At 43.7% G+C, this 20,123-nt stretch overlaps 1 protein-coding gene across 1 annotated transcript in view; it reads left to right on the top strand.

The window, feature by feature from the left end:
* Positions 1-20,123, top strand: part of LOC102839863 (zinc finger protein 420-like) — a 60,184-nt gene that overhangs the window by 7,975 nt on the left and 32,086 nt on the right. Inside the window, exon 3 of the mRNA XM_006869064.1 lies at positions 13,682-14,783. Within this exon, the coding sequence (XP_006869126.1) occupies positions 13,682-14,783 (1,102 nt within the window). The remainder of the gene's footprint in view (positions 1-13,681; positions 14,784-20,123) is intronic.

Raw genomic sequence — 20,123 nt, 5'->3', positions numbered from 1 at the left:
AGCGTGTATTCCCATTGAGTCTTAGTCTTGGAAGGGGGTTTGCACTGAGGGGACCCGACCACTTGCCTTGATGTTTCCTGGGCGGGCAAGTTACTTGTTCTTATAGTAACAGTCAGTCTGCCTATGTTGTTTTGTAACAGCATTCTTATCAATGGAGAAAAGATTGAAGTTGTCAAGGACTTCATTCTTCCTGGATCAACTATCAACACTCAGGGAAGCAGCAGCAGTCAAGAGATCAGACGATGTATTGCATTAGGTAAATCTGCCGCACAAGACCTTTTTAAAGTGTTGAGCAAAGATGTCAGCTTGAAGACTAAGGTGCACCTGACCCAAGCCATGGTATTTTCAATAACCTCATATGCATGAGAAAGCTGGACAGTGAATAAGGAAGACCATAGAAGAATTGATGCCTTTGAGTTGTGGTGTTGGAGGAGAATATTGGAAGTGCCATGGACTGCCAAAAGAACCAATAGATCTGTTTTGGAAGAAGTGCAGCCAGAGTGCTCCTTGGAGGCCAGGATGACCAAACTTGGTCTCTCATACTTTGGACATGTTGTCAGGAGGGACCAGTCGCTGGAGAAGGATATCATGTTTGGTAAGATGGAGGGTCAGAGAAAAAGAGGAAGACGCCCAGAGAGATGGATTGGCCAAGTGGCAGCATTGATGGACTCAAGTGTGGCAACAATAGTGAGGTTGGCCCAGCATCAGGCAGTGTTTTGTTTTGCTTTGCATAAGGTCGTTATGGGTTGGTACCAACTCGATGGCACCTAACAACGACAAGTTCCCTTTATTACACAAAACATAATGTGGAATTTACAATTTCTAATGAACAAATTATCCTTTCAAAGCAGTATTGTTCTTAAATGGCTGTCGAGTAGACGCCGACCCATAGCCATCCTGTATAGGGTTTCTGAGGAGCAGCTGGTGAACTTGAACCTCCAACCTTGCAGTTCAAACGGCTTTGTAGTCTGGTGCGTTACCCACAGCACCACACCAGGACTCCCAAAACAGTATGGTGGTGGTTATGTGCCATGGAGTCGGTTCCGACCAAAGCAGTATTGGTGTTGTTGTGACGTGCCATTGAGTCGATTACAATCCATAGCGATCCTGTGTAGGGTTTCCAAGGAGCAGCTGGTGAGCTTGAACTGCCGACCTAACAGTTCAAATGGCTTTGCAGTCTCGCGCATTAACCCACAGCGCCACACCAGGACTCCAAAGCAGAATATAGACAGCGCTAAATTCTTACGTTGTTGGTGGTGGTTATGGGCCTTGGAGTCTGTTCTGATTCATAGCGACCATGAATAGGGTTTCCGAGACTGTAAATCTTTACGTAAGCAGAAGCGTCCCCTTTTCTCCCATGGAAGGAATTGTAGGTAGTTTTGAAGTGCCAACCTTGCAGTTCAAACGGCTTTGCAGTCTGGCCATTAACCCACAGCGCTACACCAAGGCTCCCAAAGCAGTATGGTGGTGGTGGTTATGTGCCGTGGAGTTGGCTTCGACCAAAGCAGTATGTTGTTGTTTTTAAGTGCTGTTGAGTCGATCCTGTCACATAGCGACCCCGTATAGAGTTTCCAAGGAGGAGCTGGTGAGCTTGAACCCCTGACCTTGCAGTTCAAACCACTTTGAAGTCTGACGCATTAGCCCACAGTGCCACCAGTAGTACGTTGTTGTTAGGTGCCATTGAATCGGTACCAACTCATAGCGACCTTATGCACAGTAGAACGAAACATTGCCCGATCCTGGGCCAGCCTCACAATTGTTGCCACACTTGAGCCCATTGATGCTGCCACTTTGCCAGTCCATCTTGTTGGGGGTCTTCCTCTTTTTCTCTGACCCTCCATCTTAACCAAACGATCTCCTTCTCCAGCAACTGGTCTCACCTGACAGTATGTCTGAAGTATGAGAGATGAGGTTTGGCCATCCTGGCCTCCAGGGGGCGCTCTAGCTGCACTTCTTTAAAAATGGACCTATTGGTTCTTTTGGTAGCCCCTGGTACTTTTAATATTCTCCTCCAACACCATAACTCAAATGCGTCAATTCTTCTACAGTCTTCCTATTAACTGTCCAGCTTTATAGAGAAAGCTAAATTCTTAAGTTGCTGGTAGTATTACAGGTCTCATCTTTCTTCCATGGAAGGAATGGTAGTTTCGAACCGCTGTCCTTGAGTTTAGCCCAATCGTAACCACTCAGTACCAGTTGTTAGTTGCCATCAAGTCGCCTTCAACTCACAGCTGCATTATTACGCTGAATGACATGCCGCTCCGTCTTGGGCCAGCCTCAGAGCCATTGCTGGGCTTGAACCCGTTACCACTGCCACTGTGCCAGTTGGCTTCATTGGGGGTTCCCTCGGTTTTGCTGACTTGATCAAGCATGAGGTCATTCTCCAGGGACTGGTCCCTCCTGATGATGTGTCTGAAGTATGAGAGACCAGCCACCCTGACTCCTAAGAGCATTCTGGCTGGACTTCTTCCCACACAGATTTCTCTGTCCTGGTACACCCTGGTACTTTTTTTTTTTCTTTTTAACTTTTTATTGTGAGTTGACTGAAGGTTATAGAGCAGTTCAAAAGTTTTACATTCAACAGATCATATACTTTGCTTTATTAAAATGATTATAATCCCTTCCATGTACCAACAGTTAACAGTATTTACCTCTATTTACTTTATTATTTTTTTTTAAAGGTTTTTATTGTGGATTGAGTGAAAGTTTAAAGGGCATAGCATCAGTTTTACATTCAACAAATCATACACCTTTTTTCTTTACAATAATTATAATCCCTTCCATGTACCATCAGTTAACAGTATTTCTCTCTATTCATTTTGGCTTTTTTTTTTTTTTTAAAACAAACAAACAAATCCCACTCAGGCATATATAATAATTTGCACCTGCAAAGGGCACGTTCTGCAAGTCAGCCTGCTGGCCACCAGCTCTTTGTCCCTCTCTTCCCATGAATCTAGAGTCCTCAGGCACTCCCTCTCCATCCATGACCCCAGCTCTGCATACATTTCTGGTGTTGCTATTTCTCTGGATAAAGTCCTGCATTCTGCTTGTGCGTTTCTCTCTTGATAGTCCTAGGGTCTTGTGTTTCTGGACTGTAAGATTAACCACTCCACAGTTTTTGTTACAAAACTTCTACCTTTACAATTGTGACAGTCACAATTAGTTATGATAACAATTATTCACAATCGTATGAATCTTATCCCATCTCTTTTTACCAGACCCATCTAGACAAGATGAAAACTATTCAGTGGGGACTCTGTCTTCCCCCACTTAATCTTAAACTTAACTCCCTCTTGAAACCTTGGAAGCCAATCACTTTGTGCCTTTATCGCCCCCTTATTTTAGGTAGCCAATGTCTTAAGTTGCCCATCCTTGTCTACCCTGTGTTCAAAGGGGATAGCATTGATACTTGATGTGAAGACTGTTCCCTCTCTGTTGGTATTTAGAGTTACTAGTGCCATGAGTATAGGTCAGGTTCATCAAATTGTGGCAATTTACCTTTGTTTCCTTTATAAAAAAAAAAATTTTTTTTTTTAAGTAATCTTTCTCTAGTTAAGTTCTAATTATCAAGCTATCAAGGCTAGGTCAAATGGGTATTGTCTGCAAGTTTGGGTGTTCTTATGCATCTCCCCTCACTTCATATCACCTGGATGCTTCACTCTCAACTCTAGCCCTCTGTGGCTATGTCCTTGTCCGTGGACTCAGGTGTCCCCAGGTCTTACCACACTTCAGACCAACTAGCCCTTCCTCTTCTCTCTCTCATTGCTAGGTCAACAAGATGGACTGTGGTTGAACTCAGCTCACTTCTTCATTGCTGTCTTTTCCCCTCTTCTACTCACCAGCAGACTAATGTGGTCGCCAGCAAGCTTACATGCCTGTTTGTGTGTTCCCTCTGAGTTTCAATCTTAGAGGGGAGTTTGTCCTGAAGGAACTTGATTGCTAGCCTTGATGTCTTCCTGGCGAACAGCTTGCTTATTCTTGTAGTAGCCAGTCATGCTGACATTTTTGTTTTGGGTTTTTCCTGAGGATCTTTCTTTGAAGATGTATCTTCTGTCACTGTAGCTGTTCCAGGCTGGTCTGCTTGTCCTTGCTAGTGGGGATGTTCCACCTCAGAAGGTTCTGGATGGGATTCAGGATTCCGCCTAAGGTCCTATACTCTGCAAGGGTCCACAAGAGGCCTATGTCACTGGGCAAGTTCTAGAATTTAAGTATTCCAATCAGTTATAGGCTGAAGATGGGCTTACAAGTTTTCTGTAATCATGTTTCCAAACATTCCTTTCTATCCCACTCAAGTGTCTTATTTTACAATAGTAGGCAAGGGAAACCTATATTCATAAAACAGTCAAGCATTTTATTATTTTCCCTCTTCAGACTATGCCTAGATCCTTGTATCACAGAGCCCTGTTGTTCCAAGGTTGAGCATGCATCAGTTTACATCTGTCCCTCTTAGGCCATGCAAACCTGTCTCGGTGTTCCCCTACCGATCGTGTTCTTCCACCCACTCCCCTTTCTTGTATTGCTCTCCCCAACACCCGATTAACATCTACTTAGGATATGAGCTGGTGTCACCAACGTCTTTCAGAATCGTTTAGAAATCATATTTACTGAATACACAGAACATTTTGTCATTATTATATTGTATCATGAAATGCTGATTGTAAAATTTGCAGCTTTGCCTGCTGCATTGGAGGAGAGTTGAGGATTTCGGCTCTGGCTCCCATTTTAGTGTGACACCGTATACTTGGATTGCTTGCGGGTGCCGTACGCAGCCTGCTTTACCACCGCCCTGACCAGAGACCTCTTACTCTACTGTTCCTCTAGGTTAGCATCCAAAATGCAACTCAGGGGCCTGCACTCCCTCCACCTGATGAGGAATCCCCCAGGGAAGGGGTCACACAGTCATAGGCGTGGGAGGAGTTTCCAGATGGATTCTATAGGAAACAGCTGGCACTCCCTGGCTATTTCACAGAGAAACCATCTGCGCTCCAGTTTCACGCTTTTAACTGTAATCTCTTCTCTGACAGCAAACACGAGGGCATGCTGTATTTCTTCTGCAGAAGTAGACCATGTGTGCGTGAGAGTGCGTGGGTTTCTAATGGTTGATGGGAGAAGTCAGTACTAATAAGGTCATGCTTGTATCGTGTCTCAAAATCGGAGCATTGTGTGTAGCTCTTGCTGCGTAATGGTTCCTGTCACTGGTGTGGCTCTGTGTGTTACTGCGCTGGACTGCAATGTTGTCGGTTCGAATCACAGGGGCGGCAGTTGAAGCTCACCAGCCACTCCTCAGAAACCCTACACAGGGCTGCTATGGGTCAGAACCGACTCGACGGCACTTAAGAACAACAGCAAATCAATGAAAGTGACAGGACAACTGAGAGTTTAACAGCAGGTGACTGTTACAGGTGACGTTTTCTGTCAGGTTGACTAAGCTGGAATTCTCGGTGGTTTGACAGTTTAGACGTAGTGACGCCCCACGGTGAGCTCTGATACGATGTGTGCACTGTAATCAGCTCTGTGATGAGATCTGCTGTGAGCAGTCAGTGTGTGGCCTGCTCGCAATGTACTAGACACACAAGCCAAGCTTGCTGGCTTTCTCCCGGGCTGGATCCCACATCTGGCGCGCCATCTGACTCCGGTTCTTTGGACTCAAGCCAATGGCCTGTGCTATTGCCTACCAATCCTGGGGGTCATCCGCAGCCTGACATCTGACAGCTGCGAGCCATTTCCTTGTTACAAACGTCTCTTCATACGTACCTATGTAGATTTTACTGGTTCAGCTTCTTCAGAGAACCAAGCCAAAGGCAGCAACTAACATATACAAATTCATAATTCACCAGAAGAATATACTTTTTCAGCAGATGGACTTATGCGCTAGTCTCTAGTTACTCATAACAGTAGGACTGCCGCAGGGCCTGGGGTGCTCTGTGTGTTTGTGTGTGTTTGTGGGAGCCTCTTGTTCTCCTGAGGGGTGAAGGAAAGAAACTGCCGTTGTGCAGTTTCCCCAGCATGTTGCTTCCCGCCTTCCCCCGCACTTTCTGTCTCTTCGAGTGTTCGGACGAATCTTACGGAGGGAGGTGAAATTGCTTACAAGGAATACATGGTTGGAATGAGAGAGTGTCTCTAACTTTTGCTGTTCCTCGTGGTGGTGTTAGATGCCAGTGAGTTCTGCCTCCTTCCACAACAGAACAAAACGCTGCCTGCAGCTGTGCCCGCCTCACTGGAGCTGGTGTGTGGCCCACTGTTGTAGCAGCTGGGTCAGTGGTGGGAGGGTCTTCTCTGTGACTGAGCCTCTCTTTACCAGGAGGGACATCCTTCTCCAGGGACAAATCCTTCTGTATAAAATGTCCAAAGTACATGAGCTGTAGCGTCATCTCTTTACTTCTGATGGGCGTTCTCGCTGTACTTACGAGCCAGATAGCTTTGTTTTCTGGCCGTTCATGGTGTGGTCATCACTGTCATTCAGAGGCATCAATCCTTGCATCGTCTTATCCACTGCGACGCTTCACCATGCATCAAGGCCATTAAAAGTACTGTTTGGGGTTTGACACACCTTAGCCCTCAAAGCGACATCTTTCCTTTTTAACTCAGTTTAAAAACACCGTTGTAAGGCAGATGTCCCCTCATCATTATGACAATTGATTCCTTGGCTGCTGTTTCCGTGAGCACAGGTTGTGGACCCAAGTGAATGGGAACCCTTGACAACGCCATTGTTTTCTGTTTATCATGATGTGCATGATGGTCCACTTGTGAGCATCTTGGTATTCTCTATGTTGGGGTCTATCTATACTGAGGGCTGTAGTGTTTAATCTTCATCAGCAAGTGTTTCAAGCCCACTTCACTTAGCAAGCACAGTTGCGTCATCTGTACATTGCAAGTTGTTAATGAGTCTCCCTCCAATTCTGATGTACTTTTCACTTTACCTGTTCAGTTTGCAGATTGAGTATGTATGGTGAACGTATACAACTGTGACACACACCTTTCCTGATTTGAACTACGCAATATCCATTTGTTCTGTTGGAACACTTTGCCTTTTGGTCTTTGTACAACTTCTGTGTGAGTACAGTAGAGTGTTCTAGAATTCCTGTCTGTTGCAGTGTTATCCATAATTTGTTCCGATCACCAGCTGCTCCTCGGAAATCCTACACAGAGTTGCTGTGGGTCAGAACCAACTCAGTGGCACTTAACAACAACAACACAGTTGAATGCCATTGTGTAGTCAGTATAATATAGTTCAGTGTTTTTCTGGTGACCTCTGCTTTCAGCCAAGATCCATCTGACAACACCAAACATATTCCTTGCGCCACATCTTCTTTGAAATGTGGTGTGAATTTCTGGAAATTCTCTGTTGATTTACTGCTGCAACCATTTTTGAATTATCATCAACTGTTACTTGTGGATGTTATTACAGATATTTTGTTCAAGAATTTCTGCATCCCCTTGGAACACCTTTCTTTGGAATAGGCACAGATACTGGCCAGGTGGTTATCTTTCAATTTCTTGATGTAGATGAATGAGAGTTTCTTCTATCTTTGTGTCCAGTTGTTGAAATATCTCAATTGGTTTTCTGTCAGTTCCTTTAGCTTTTGGTTTTTATCAATGTATTTTTTGCAATTTGGACTTCTTTTGGCTGCACTGGTTTTTGATCACACTTTGCCTTTGAAATGCTTACCTGCTGATCAGTGCTTTTTTGACACCACGACTCTGTGTTCCGTTCGTATTCTTTGGATGCTTCCTGCGTCATTTAATGGAAGATTCATGGAAGCTCTCTGTACTCGAACTTGAGGCTGGAATTTCTTCTTCTGTTCTTTCATAATGAGAAATACTAAAAGTGGTCTTCACTTTTGGGCTTTGCACATTTCATCATAATGCTTTACTTTGTCTTGAGCTGGTCCTTGAAATCTCTCTGTACTTTTAGCTCACCATTTCTTCCATTTCCTTTATGGTTAAACACCATCTAGTCGGTTCCGACTCACAGTGACCCAGTATAGGGTTTCCGAGGAGCAGCCAGTGAACTTGAACCACCAACCTTGCAGTTTGAAGTGACCTTGCAGTCCAGCGTCATTCACCAGGACTCCATTTGCTTTATGTATACTGTATTCAAAGAAGCTCTGGTAGCGTAGTGGTTACGAATCGGGCTGCGAACCACAAGGTCAGCAGTTCGAAACTACCAGCAGTTCTGCGGGAGAAAGATGAGGCTTCCTGCTCCTGTAAAGATTTACAGCTTCGGAAACCCTGGACAGGGTCACTATGAGTCAGAACTGACTCCACGGTACTCAGCAACATGCTATATGCAAGAGTCTTTTCTAAAATCTGTTGTGATGTTTTCTTTATTTACATAAGTAGAGTAGTAAGTCAAGGCAAATAATCAAGTCCCTTCAGGATAAACCCCCCCCTCCAAGAATGAAACTCAAAGGGAACGCACGAGCAGGCATGTAAGCTTGCTGGCTACTGTGTTGGTCTCTTGGTGAGTAGAATTGGGGGAAAAGCAGCAATGCAGAAATAGGCTGAGTTCAACCACGTTCCATAGGCTTCGGTTGACCTAGAGATGAGAGAGAGAAGAGGAAGGGCTGGTTGGTCTGAAGTGTGGTGAGACCTGGGGACACCTGAACCCATGGTCAAGGACATAGCCACAGAGGGCTAGAGCTGAGAGTGAAGCATCCCAGCTGATACGAAGTGAGGGGAGATGCACAAGAACACCCAAATTTGCAGATAGTACCCATTTGACCTAGCCTCGATGGCTTAATAATAAGAACTCAACTAGAGGAAGATAGAGAAATTTGATAACAGAAAGCAGTGTAAATTGCTATAATTTGATGAACTTGACTTATACATATGGATGTAGTAGCTCAAAATACCATGTAAACTATCACTCAATTCACAATAAAAGTTTAAAAAAAAATTAGTAAGATTGTAATTAGTAGTGGTCACACTGTGGAAAGATTACTTCAGTGTGTTCAAAGTCAGTGAAGAGGTGAATATAGTTTGTGAAGGGACAAGGCTAATGGCTGTGCCCTAGCGTAGACCTTTACGGAAGGTAGCCCTGGTGTGAAAGCTGTCTGAATTTTCTCTTCCCCTGGACTCTCAGCCTCATCCTCTGTTCTTGTACATATTAGACTACATGGTACGTAGCTGATCCCGATTATGTGGACTGCTCTCAGACTCAGTCGTGAGTGAGGATGTGGTTATGGACTTTAGCCAGGAAAGCTGGGTTTTGCTAGATCTTGATTATAGAAAACTCCAGAGATCATGGTGATGGAAACCTTCAGAAACCTGACCTGGTTAGGCAAGAATGACATATTTTAATTATTGTTCCTTTGTTATTGTTAAGTGCTGTCGAGGACGTTCCGAGTCATTTCTGAAGAACAGCTGATTTGAATGGCCGACTTTGACATTAGCAGTACAGTGCTTGTCCTATACCGTCACACCAATACTGCTCGAATGATTCCTTTATTGAGGAAATTACTTTAATAATCAACTTTGCTACAGTATTTGGGCTGAGGAGTGGGGATAAATTGTTCAGTGAAACAGACATCTTTCCTTAATCTGTGTTGTTAAGTGTCATTGAGTTGGTTCCTACTCATAGCAACCCTGTATAGATTTTCTAAGGAGTGGCTGGTGAGTTTGAACCGCTGACCTTGCAGCCTAGTTTCGTAAACTATAGCACCACACTAGAACTCCTGGTGTGGTCTCTGGAACTCACATATTCTGGCTTCTCCCTGAACAGAAAGCTTCCTACAGGACAATGAGTTCTCATTTAGCTTGTAACTGACAGTCCTCAGGGTTGGATAAGCACTGGTTTCAGGGATAACTTTGCATCAGTGAGAGATTTTGTTTTGGGACTTTGTCAAGAATTTTGGTGTCAAGAATTTTGGTGTTTATTACTAGTTTGGTGTGTTTCTTTTCGTGCCCATAGTTCACAATGGTCCCATATTTCCAGTCCCTGCTGAGTGTAGTGTGGGCTGTTATCAGGGAAATGCTCGTTGCTCTGCATGCTCTTTCTTCAGGGCATGAAATTCTCCACGAGCATAAAGCGGCTTCACCCAGTTGTTTTCCTAGAGGAGCAAGGAATGTGGAGATAGTCAATGTCAGCAAAGTCTACTGTCATCTAGAAAAAGGTTCTGGAGGGATGAGGCTACAGCAACTACCCGAGTTTCCTTTTCTGGCTTTAGTAATCCTCTCCCAGAGGCCTTTTCCTCTCTAATGTTTTACCTGTGTACTCTGTCCACAGTTCTGCTGTTTGACTTATAACGAAATCTCCGGGGTCACTGTCACTTTTAACCACATAGGTGTAGTTGTACTTCCTGTTGTTATAAAGTGCTGTTGAGTCTATTCTGACTTGTGTCGGGTCACCAGATTGCTGCTGATGGGTGGGTTTGAACTGCCGACCTAGAGGTTAGCAGTCTGGCCTTTATCCTTCAGCACCACACCAGGACTCGATTGCTTTTAACCATTGCCAAACTGCAAAAGCAGCAAAATGTGGCTTAGTCTTTCTTATTTTCAGGAAGCCTTGTTGTTAGACGCCATCGAGTCGGTATCCACAAACAGCAACCTTATGCACAACAGAACTAGACGCTTCCCGGTCCTGCACCAACCTCACAGTGTTTGCTGCAGTGAGCCCATTGCTGCTGCCACTGTGCCAGTCCATCTTGTTGGGGACCTTCCTCTTTTTTGTTGCCCCTCCACTTTACCAAGCCTGATGTCCTTCTTCAGGGGACTGGACCCTCCTGATAATACGTCCAAAGTATGAGAGGCAAGGTCTAGCCATTCCGGCCTCTAAGGAGCATTCTGACTGTACTTCTTCCAACACAGATTTGTTTGTTCTCTTGGCAGTTCATGGCACTTTTAATATTCTCCTCCAATACCATAACTCAGTTTCATCAATTCTATGGTTTTCTTTATTCATTGAACAACTTTTCACATGCATATGAGACTATTGGAAATATCATGGCTTGGGTCAGGCACACCTTAGTCCTCAGACTGATACCTTTGCTCTTCAGCACTTTAAAGAGGTCTTGTGCAGCAGATTTGCTTAATGGAGTATGTTGTTTGATTTCTTGACTACTGCTTTCATGAGTGTTGATGGTTGTTCCAAGCAAAATGAAGTTTTTGGCAACTTCAGTCATCTCTTTATTTATCTTGATGTTATTTATTGGTCCAGTTGTGAAAATTTTTGTGTTCTTTACATTGAAGTGCAACTTCATTAGTAAGAATTCTAAGTCCTCTTGTCTTTCAGTAAGCAAGGTTGTATCATCTGCATATCACAGGTTGTTAATGAGTCTTCCTCCAATCCTGACGCCACAGTTTTCTTCATATAATTTGGCTTCTCGCATTATTTGCTCAGCATACATATGTATGGTAAATGAATACAACCCTGTTGCACACCTTTCCTAATTTTTAACCATACAGCGTTCCCTTATCCTGTTTGAACACCTGCCTCTTGGTCTGTGTACCGGTTCCTCATGAGCGCAATACGTGTTCTGTAATGTTCATTCTTCACCACGTTTTCCACAGCTAGTCATGACTATTTTTCCCTAATAATCTCTTTCCATGTTGTTTCATATTGTGCCCCTCAGCTGCAATGATTGATTCAGTCTGGTGAAAACTTAATGATGAGAAAAAGTTATCCAGTCAACATACAGTGGAGGAATTCATGAAGAATAAGAACTTTTTCGTCATGTTTGGATAAAGCTCCAAGTTACATGACCATAAAATTCAGCATAAAAGTCAGAGGAAACATTTGCGGTAAGTGTCCATTCATACACAACAGAACAGTTCTTCAGGAAAAAAATCCTAATTTGTCATAACAAGGTATATATATTTGTATATATGTGAGTGTGTGTCTAAGAGGAAGGCTCTTACCAAGTTACATTAACAACAGTGGCTTCAAACATGGCGACCATAAAGGTGCTGCCTGACGGGGAGTGTTGCGTTTTGTTGTGTACGGAATTGCTGTGAGGCAGAATGGACTCAACAGAACCCACCAGCAGCGTACATTAGCCCAGTTGTAAAATTACGTTTTCAGCAAATACCATTATCTTTAACGTGAGCCTGATGTTGAACATTTGAAGTATATTTCTCCTGGAAGCGATGAAAGTCTGATTAAAACACGCACACACAAGCTCACTGCATTTGATGAAAGTGTGAACCGATGTATTTCCAATAGCATGTTGCTTGTTTCTGACAGAAATCGTACAATAGACTGGCTCTGTGAAATGAATGTGAAGGCAGTCGGTGTGGGAGGCATCCACTTGGACTCCAGATCTTACTGTGCTAAGAAGTTATCCAGTACTGAATCCTTTTGAAGACTGTGAGTAGGGAAAAGCCTTCATGGAGTTCTCGTCACAGAATGATCTCAGCAGATTCGACGCTGGACGCAGTACCTGCCAGTGTAAGCAATGTGGAGAAGCCTGCCGTTGTCCCTCTCTCCTGCCCACTCCCATGAAAGTTATTAATGGGAAGAAATTCCATAAATGTAAGGTATGTGGGCAAGACTTCATTTGTATCACAATGCTTAAAAATCCTGCCACAGCTCTCACTCCTGAGCAACCCAGTGAATATGGGAAATATTTCTGTAGTTTCCCACCCTTTTGGACACACATGAGAAACTGTGAATGTAAGGAATGTTGTAAAATATATACGAGTTCTTCACCACTCATTTTACATAAAACAGTTCATAAAAGAGAAATGCCTCATGAATGTAGACAATGTGGGAAAACCTTTAGTGAGACCTCATCGCTCACTAAACATATAAGAACACACAGTGGTGAGAGGCCTTATGAATGCAAGGAATGTAGGAAAGCCTTCACATGTTCCTCAAACCTCACTAGACATATCAGAACTCACAGTGGAGAGAGGCCTTATGAATGTAAGGAATGTGGGAAAGCCTTCAGCGAGACCTCATCCCTCACTAGACATATCAGAACTCACAGTGGAGAGAGACCTTATGAATGTAAGGAATGTGGGAAAACCTTTAGTGATTACTCATCCCTTACCAAACATGTAAGGACTCACAGTGGAGAGAAGCCTTATGAATGTAAGGAATGTGGGAAAACCTTTACCTGTTCTTCCAACCTTACCAAACATTTAAGAATTCACAGTGGAGAGAAGCCTTTCAAATGTAAGCAGTGTGGGAAAGCCTTTGGTTATGCCTCTTACCTCGCTACTCATTTGAGAACACACAGTGGCGAGAGACCTTTTCATTGTAAGGAATGTGGGAAAGGCTTTAGGCAGCTCTCAGCCCTCACAACGCATATAAGGACTCACAGTGGGGAGAGGCCTTATGAGTGTAAGGAGTGTGGGAAAGCCTTCACGTACGCCTCGTATCTCACTAAACATATAAGAACTCATAGTAGAGAGAAGCCTTTTAAATGTAGTGAATGTGGCAAAACCTTTAGGCAGTTCTCAGCCCTCACTAAACATATCAAAGCCCACAGTGTTGTGAAGCCTTATAAATGTAAGGTATGTGGACGAGCCTTTGGACGAGCCGCAAATCTCATTAAACATATAAGAAACACCCACAGTGCAGAGAGTCCTGATGACTGCAAGGAAAGCATTAATGTTTTTATTGACTCCTCAGCTCTCAGTGTAACTAAGAGGCCTCATACTAAAGAGAGACGCCATGAATCTAAGGATTGTGGGAAAGGCTCTGCTGAGGCTCCACAACTCCCCAGACGTGTCAAAGCTCCCAGTGTACAGAAGTCTTACGAGTGTAAGGAGTGTGGGAAAGTCTTCACTCACGCCTCGTCCCTCAGTAAACATTTACTAACCCACACTGAAGAGAGGGCCTTTGAATGTAAGCACTGTGGGAAAGCCTTCCGACTTGCCTCCAACCTCACTAGACACATAAGAACTCACACTGGCGAGAGGCCTTACAAATGTAAAGAGTGTCACACAGCATTCCGCCGCGCCTCACTTCTCACCAAACACATACGAAGAATCCACAGTGGGGAGAGGCCTTATGAATGTAAGGAGTGTGGGAAAACGTTCATCGACGCCTCAGCCCTCACTATTCACACCAGAACTCACACTGGAGAGAAGCCTTATGAATGTAGGGAGTGTGGCAAGTCCTTCAGGCAGCTCTCCGCCCTCACGACGCATATACGAACGCACAGTGGGGAGAAGCCTTATGAATGTAAACAATGTGGGAAGTCTTTTAGTGAAGCCTCGTCCCTCACTAAACACATAAGAACTCACACTGGAGAGCGGCCTTATGAATGTAAGGAATGTGGGAAAGCCTTCAGATGTTCCTCTTCTCTCACTATACATATAAGAACACACAGTGGAGAGAGGCCTTATGTGTGTAAGGAATGTCGGAAAGCCTTTAGACAGCTCTCGGCCCTCACTACACATATGAGGACCCACACTGGAGATAGGCCGTACAAGTGTAAAGAATGTGGGAAAGCTTTCAGGGATTGTTCATCTCTTACGAAACACATTAGAACTCACAGTGGAGAGAGGCCCTATGAGTGTAAGGAGTGTGGGAAAGCTTTCAGGCAGCTCTCAGCTCTGACGACACACATAAGAACTCACAGTGGAGAGAAGCCTTATCAGTGTACAGAGTGTGAGAAGGCCTTTAGCGATTACTCCTCCCTCACTACACACAGAAGGACTCACAGTGGAGTTAGGCCTTATGTATGTAAGGAGTGTGGGAAAGCCTTTAAGCAACACTCGGCACTCACTACACACATGAGGACGCACAGTGGAGAGAGGCCCTACCAGTGTAAGCAGTGTGTGAAAGCCTTTAAGCAGCTTTCAGCCCTTGCTACGCATATAAGAACTCACAGGTGAGGTTGGCCTTCTAAATGTAATAAACGTGGGGAGACTTTCAGGAGGTCCTGACTTGGCACGTAACTCATAGTGGAGAGACTAATCTATATGTCAAAAGTGGAATGCTTCTTCTTTCTATTATTTCAAACAGCAAATTTCTGAGAGTCATCGATTAAGGAACAATTTCTCAATGACTAAGGAAACAAGACGCACTGCTGGCTGGAATGGTCACAGCTGCTGTGAGCCTTTGGGGAAAACGGTCATTTCATTGTAACAGTGGGGTTGTCCTTATTAATGCTGGTTGCCTTCTCACTCTAACCTGCATTTTACCTTTCTTAAGAATTTCACTATTAATAACAAGTAGGAAGGATTGTGCACCAGTGTGCTGTTTTTTCTTTTTTGTTTTTTAGTTTTCATGATATTAATTAATATGCAATAAAATACTCTGATCATGTACTTGGTGTAACAAGTTTTGTTGTTTCTATGTAGGTCACATTCTTTCTTATTTTAAAGTTAGCTGTTTTACCTTTTATAAGTTGCTAAGTTTGTCCTAGAATAAAATGTTGGGATATCAAATATTCTGCTTTTTTTTTTTTTTTGTACTTTAAGCTATCAGTTTTACTTGTAGTCAGTGCTTTGTGTCAGCTTGGCTGGCCCACCATTGTTGGTGGTTCTTCAATTAAGACGTGATAAGAGCTGATCGAATCACCTGTGTGAGGAGAGCAGCCATTAACAGCTAATCCATTGAAAGACCATTTCCTCAGGGCTGTGGCCTGCTTCCAGTGCACTGGACATTTGGGCAATGCTTCTTTGCATTCTGTTGGGCCTGATCCCTGCATCTGGTTCATCATCCAACCTCTGGTTCTGGATTTGAGCCCGCAGCCTGCCGTGTTGCCTGCCAATCCTAAAACTCATCGGTAGCCTGCCATCTCACCTGCTGACCTGGGGTTTGCTTGCTTGTGCCAGTAGAAGCCTCGTGTCTCATCTGCCAATCTTGGGGTCATCGGTTCCTGCAGCTGTTTGAGTGAGGAGAGCCTTCAGCCTGACATGTAGCCCATGAACTTGGAATTTGCCTGCCTTTCTAACTGTGTGAGCCAATTTCTTGATATCAACTGATATATTTGTGTGTAAGAATATACATATATATATATATAGAGAGAGAGAGAGAGAGAGAGAGTCCTGGTGTGGTACTGCTAGACTACAAGGTCACTTTGAACCACAGATGGTTCAACTCACCAGCTGCTTCCTTGGAAACTCTATACAGGGTTGTTATGAGTCAGAACTGACTTGATGGCACTTAACAATATATATATATATCTGGTAGCGTAGTGGTTACAAATCGGGCTGCGAACCACAAGTTCAACATTTCTAAACTTCTAGCTGCCCGTGGGAGAAAGATGAGGCTTTCTGCTCCTGTAAAGATTTACAGCCTCGGAAACCCTGTACAGGGTCACTATGAGTTTGAACCGACTCCACGGCACTTAACAACAACAAATATATATATATATATATATATATATATATATATATATAGAGAGAGAGAGAGAGAGAGAGAGAGAGAGAGAGAGAGAGAGAGTCCTGATGTGGCACTGTGGGCTAATGCGTCAGACTGAAAAGTCGTTTGAACTGCAAGGTCAATGGTTCAAGCTCACCAGCTACTCCTTGAAAACCCTATACAGGGTCGTTATGGGTCGCTATCGACTCGATGGCACTTAACAACAACATATATATATATATATATATAAGCTTCACTGGGTTTGCTTCTCCAGAAAACCCGGTCTAAGCCAGTGCCATTGATTTGGCTCTAACTTACAGCTCCACTGTGAACAACAGAATGGACTACTCCTGCCCTAAGCTGTCCCCATTCTTCATCACGTTTGAACCATTACGACAGCCACTGTATCAGTCCTTCCCATTGAGTGTTGTCCGTGTGTTCACTGACCTGCGTATGTGCTTCTCGGACTATTTGTTCAGCATGCATATCAAGTAATTGTTGGAAGGCTACAACTCTGATGCACACCTTTCCTGATTTTAAACTATTCAGCATTCCTATGTAAAGCTTCAACAATTTTCTCTTGGTCTGTGTATAAGCGCCGCATGATCACAAGTAAGTGTTCTGAAATGTCCTTTGTTTGCAATGTAATCCATCATTTGTTATGGTCCACACAGTCAAATTCTTTTGCATAGTCAATAAAACACAAGTAAACATATTTCTGGTGTTCTCTGTGCAAAAAATATGGAATCAGTCCTTTCTCCCAGAGCATTGTCTACTCATGTTGTGTTCGGTAATTCATTGCAACAACCACGCAGGATTCAGACACCATACTCAACAGTGGGTTTATTAGGAAAGCTAACAGGTTACAGTTCACAGGGAGAAATGTTCTGGGCACAGTTCATACAGTCCGAACAGCCTGTCCCTTGCCATGCCCACAGATAGGTTCGCTCTGGCCCGCAGCCCCATGGCCTGGTCTTTGTCCTGCTTCAGCGGTGCTACGTTACTCTTCTAGGTCTATTGATAAAATGCCCACAGAAAACACCACACCTGCATAAGCCTCAGCCTAGAAGCACTTGGCTCTAGCTCCATGTGGGAGTCAGCAAACATACCCCCGCACCAGTTAGTTACCTGTGGCACCCCACTCAGCAAGCAAGTCTGCCAAACTCGTCTCGTGCTCTGAGTCTGCAGTCTGATGCTCCTGTCTTGCCTCTATCACAAAGCTGTGTGTTCCTTGGTTAAGGAAATTCAGTGCGCTGGGATCTCGGGGTCCAAAGGGCACGCTCTACTCCTGGCTCTTCTTGGTAATGAGATCATCTCTTCCTACTTGAGAGATGGCTCATACAAAATCTAGTCGGAAAGTAACATTGACCAATCTCTTCATTAGATTTCCAGGTTTTACGATCACAGTCATTAACAAATCATATAATATGCAGTATCTGTCGCCAACCTTCTTTTAACCAGTCCCATCAGAAAAATGTCATCTGGCATTAGTTTACAAAACTATAGCTAGACATGTCTACATTCTACCCAGTAAATAATTCTTCCTTCCCACCCACCCCTGTTAACCATCACAGAAAGTTTATTCTAGAATGAAAAACTTTTCTTGACTTTTTGCAGTGGTGGTCGCTTACAATAGCTGTCCCTTTGTGATAGACTCATTTTGCTGAGCATAATAGTCCTCCAAGTTCATCTGTGGTATGGGTGTTTTGCAGATGCATCATTGTTCAATACTGCATGATCTTCCATTGTGTGTGTGTACCAAAGTTTGTTCAACCATCCCTCTGCTGATGGGCATCTGGGTTGTCTCCATCTTATTGCTGTTGTGAATAAAGCTGCAATGAACATGGGTGTATGTATATATATATATAAACTATAGCTGGAGGAAATGTTAATTCACTACACTGCACTCTGCTTTACGTCAAGACCCCTGCAGCGTCAGAAATGGTGTATCTTGAGCCACGTCCTCTTGTGAATTCACAATGAATCCCTGGCAGCTTCCTGCTACGTTACTGCATCCACTTTTCAGTTATCTTTAAGGGAGTTTTTACTTGGGTGTGATATTAATGATGCAAGTGTATGGCTTTCGTGAGCAAAGTTATTCGCACAATTTAGGAGGTTAGAAGTCCAAATTGAGAGAGCTGGCTCTGAAGAACGGTCCTTGCCTCAACATCTGTCCCTTGGAGAGAACCATGTGTCATGACATTCATGTTTCCCTGGGTCTAGGAGCCCTGGTGTGGTGCTGCAGAATAATGCACTGGACCGTAAGGTCAGCAGTTCAAACCCACCAGCCATCCCTCAGAAACACTATCAAGGTTCACTATGAGTTGGAACCAGCTCGGTGGCACTTGGCAACAACAACAAAAGCTTCACAGTGCAGGAAACCCAGCTGCAAAGTGTCCACTCCACTCCCTGCCCACTTCTCTGTCCTTTTGCAGGCTACACTCCTGGCAGCTCTCTTACATCAAATCAGCGTCTTGATGGTATTAAAGATGGTGCATGCCTCTCATTGACTTATCACATCAGATCTTATCTGGAGAGTCATTACATAACTAACAAACCACTGAAAATCATGCAGTCAAGCTGACACATGTTTTGGTGGGGACAAAATTCTATCCACGACAGTTACGGAGTGCTCCCGTCTCTCCTCCATTTACTGAAACCTTTCAGTTGGCATGCCATCTATTCCTGGATCCATGTTTGTCTTCAGTGCAGCATGGATTTCTTCCTTCAGTAACTTTGATTCTTTGTCATATGCTAAGTCTTAAATGCTTAAACGAGGCACTCTGGTAGCGTAGTGGCTAACCTCAGGGTCAGCAGTTTGAAACTACCAGCTCTTCTGGGGGAGAAAAATGAGGCTTTCTGCTCCCGTAAAGATTTACAGCCTTGGAAACCCTGTACAGGGTTGCTGTGAGTTGGAACTGACTCCGCGGCACATCACCACCACCAATGCTTGATCATTGACTGTTTGGTATTATAACTCGATTCCTTTCATCTACTTCTGGTACTTTCTGCATCATTCAGTATTTGGGCATTAGAGTTTTCCACTATTGCAAATCAAGGTTTGAATTTTTTCTTCACTTTTTTTTCAGCTTGAGAAATGCCAAGAGTGTTCTACGCTTTTGGTTTTGTAAATCCATATCTTTGCACATTATATATTTTTGTTTGTCTTCTCAAGCTGTTCTCTTAAATGTTCTGTTCAACTCTTTTACTGCATCATTTTTTCCTTTATCTGTTCTGGTCAAGATCAAGTTTCAGTGTCTATTCTGAGATTCACTTTGGTCTTTCTTTTACTGACATTTTGCTTTCTTGATGTTGTCCTACATGACTTTGGGCTTCGGTCATTAGTGTCTAATGTGTCTGATTTGTTCTAAGACGGTGTCTGAATTCATGTAGGATGTAGTCATGGTCATATTTTGCTTACTGTTGTTGTTGTTGTTAAGTGCCATTGAGTTGATTCTGATCCATAGCGATCCTGTATAGGGTTTCCAAGGAGCAGTTGGTGAATTTGAACCACTGACCTTGCAGTTAAACTTTACAGTTTAACGCATTAGCCCACAGCACCACACCAGGACTCCGTGTTTACTTACTGTAGACGTGTTTTAATTTCCTTCAGCGTCAGCCTGAAGTTGCAGTGAACCATTGATGGTATGTAACAAAATTGGCCCCTGGTACTGTTTTGGATAATGATACTGAACTTCTCCTTCTCTTCCCCCAGATGGAGTTAATTTCATTTTTGGGTATTCCATCCTGTATAGGGAACTGGAGGAGCCATTTATGGGGGTGAACTACCAACCTTGTGTTTAGTAGTCCAGTGCCTTTCTACAGCGCCACATCACATATGTAGCCACTGTTGATGTTGTTG

The sequence above is a fragment of the Chrysochloris asiatica genome, unplaced genomic scaffold (genome assembly GCF_000296735.1).
Source record: "Chrysochloris asiatica unplaced genomic scaffold, ChrAsi1.0 scaffold00125, whole genome shotgun sequence".
NCBI classification, from domain to species: Eukaryota; Metazoa; Chordata; class Mammalia; order Afrosoricida; family Chrysochloridae; genus Chrysochloris; species Chrysochloris asiatica.
Note: the sequence above shows the minus strand (reverse complement) of the source record. Positions and strands in the feature narration are given on the sequence as shown.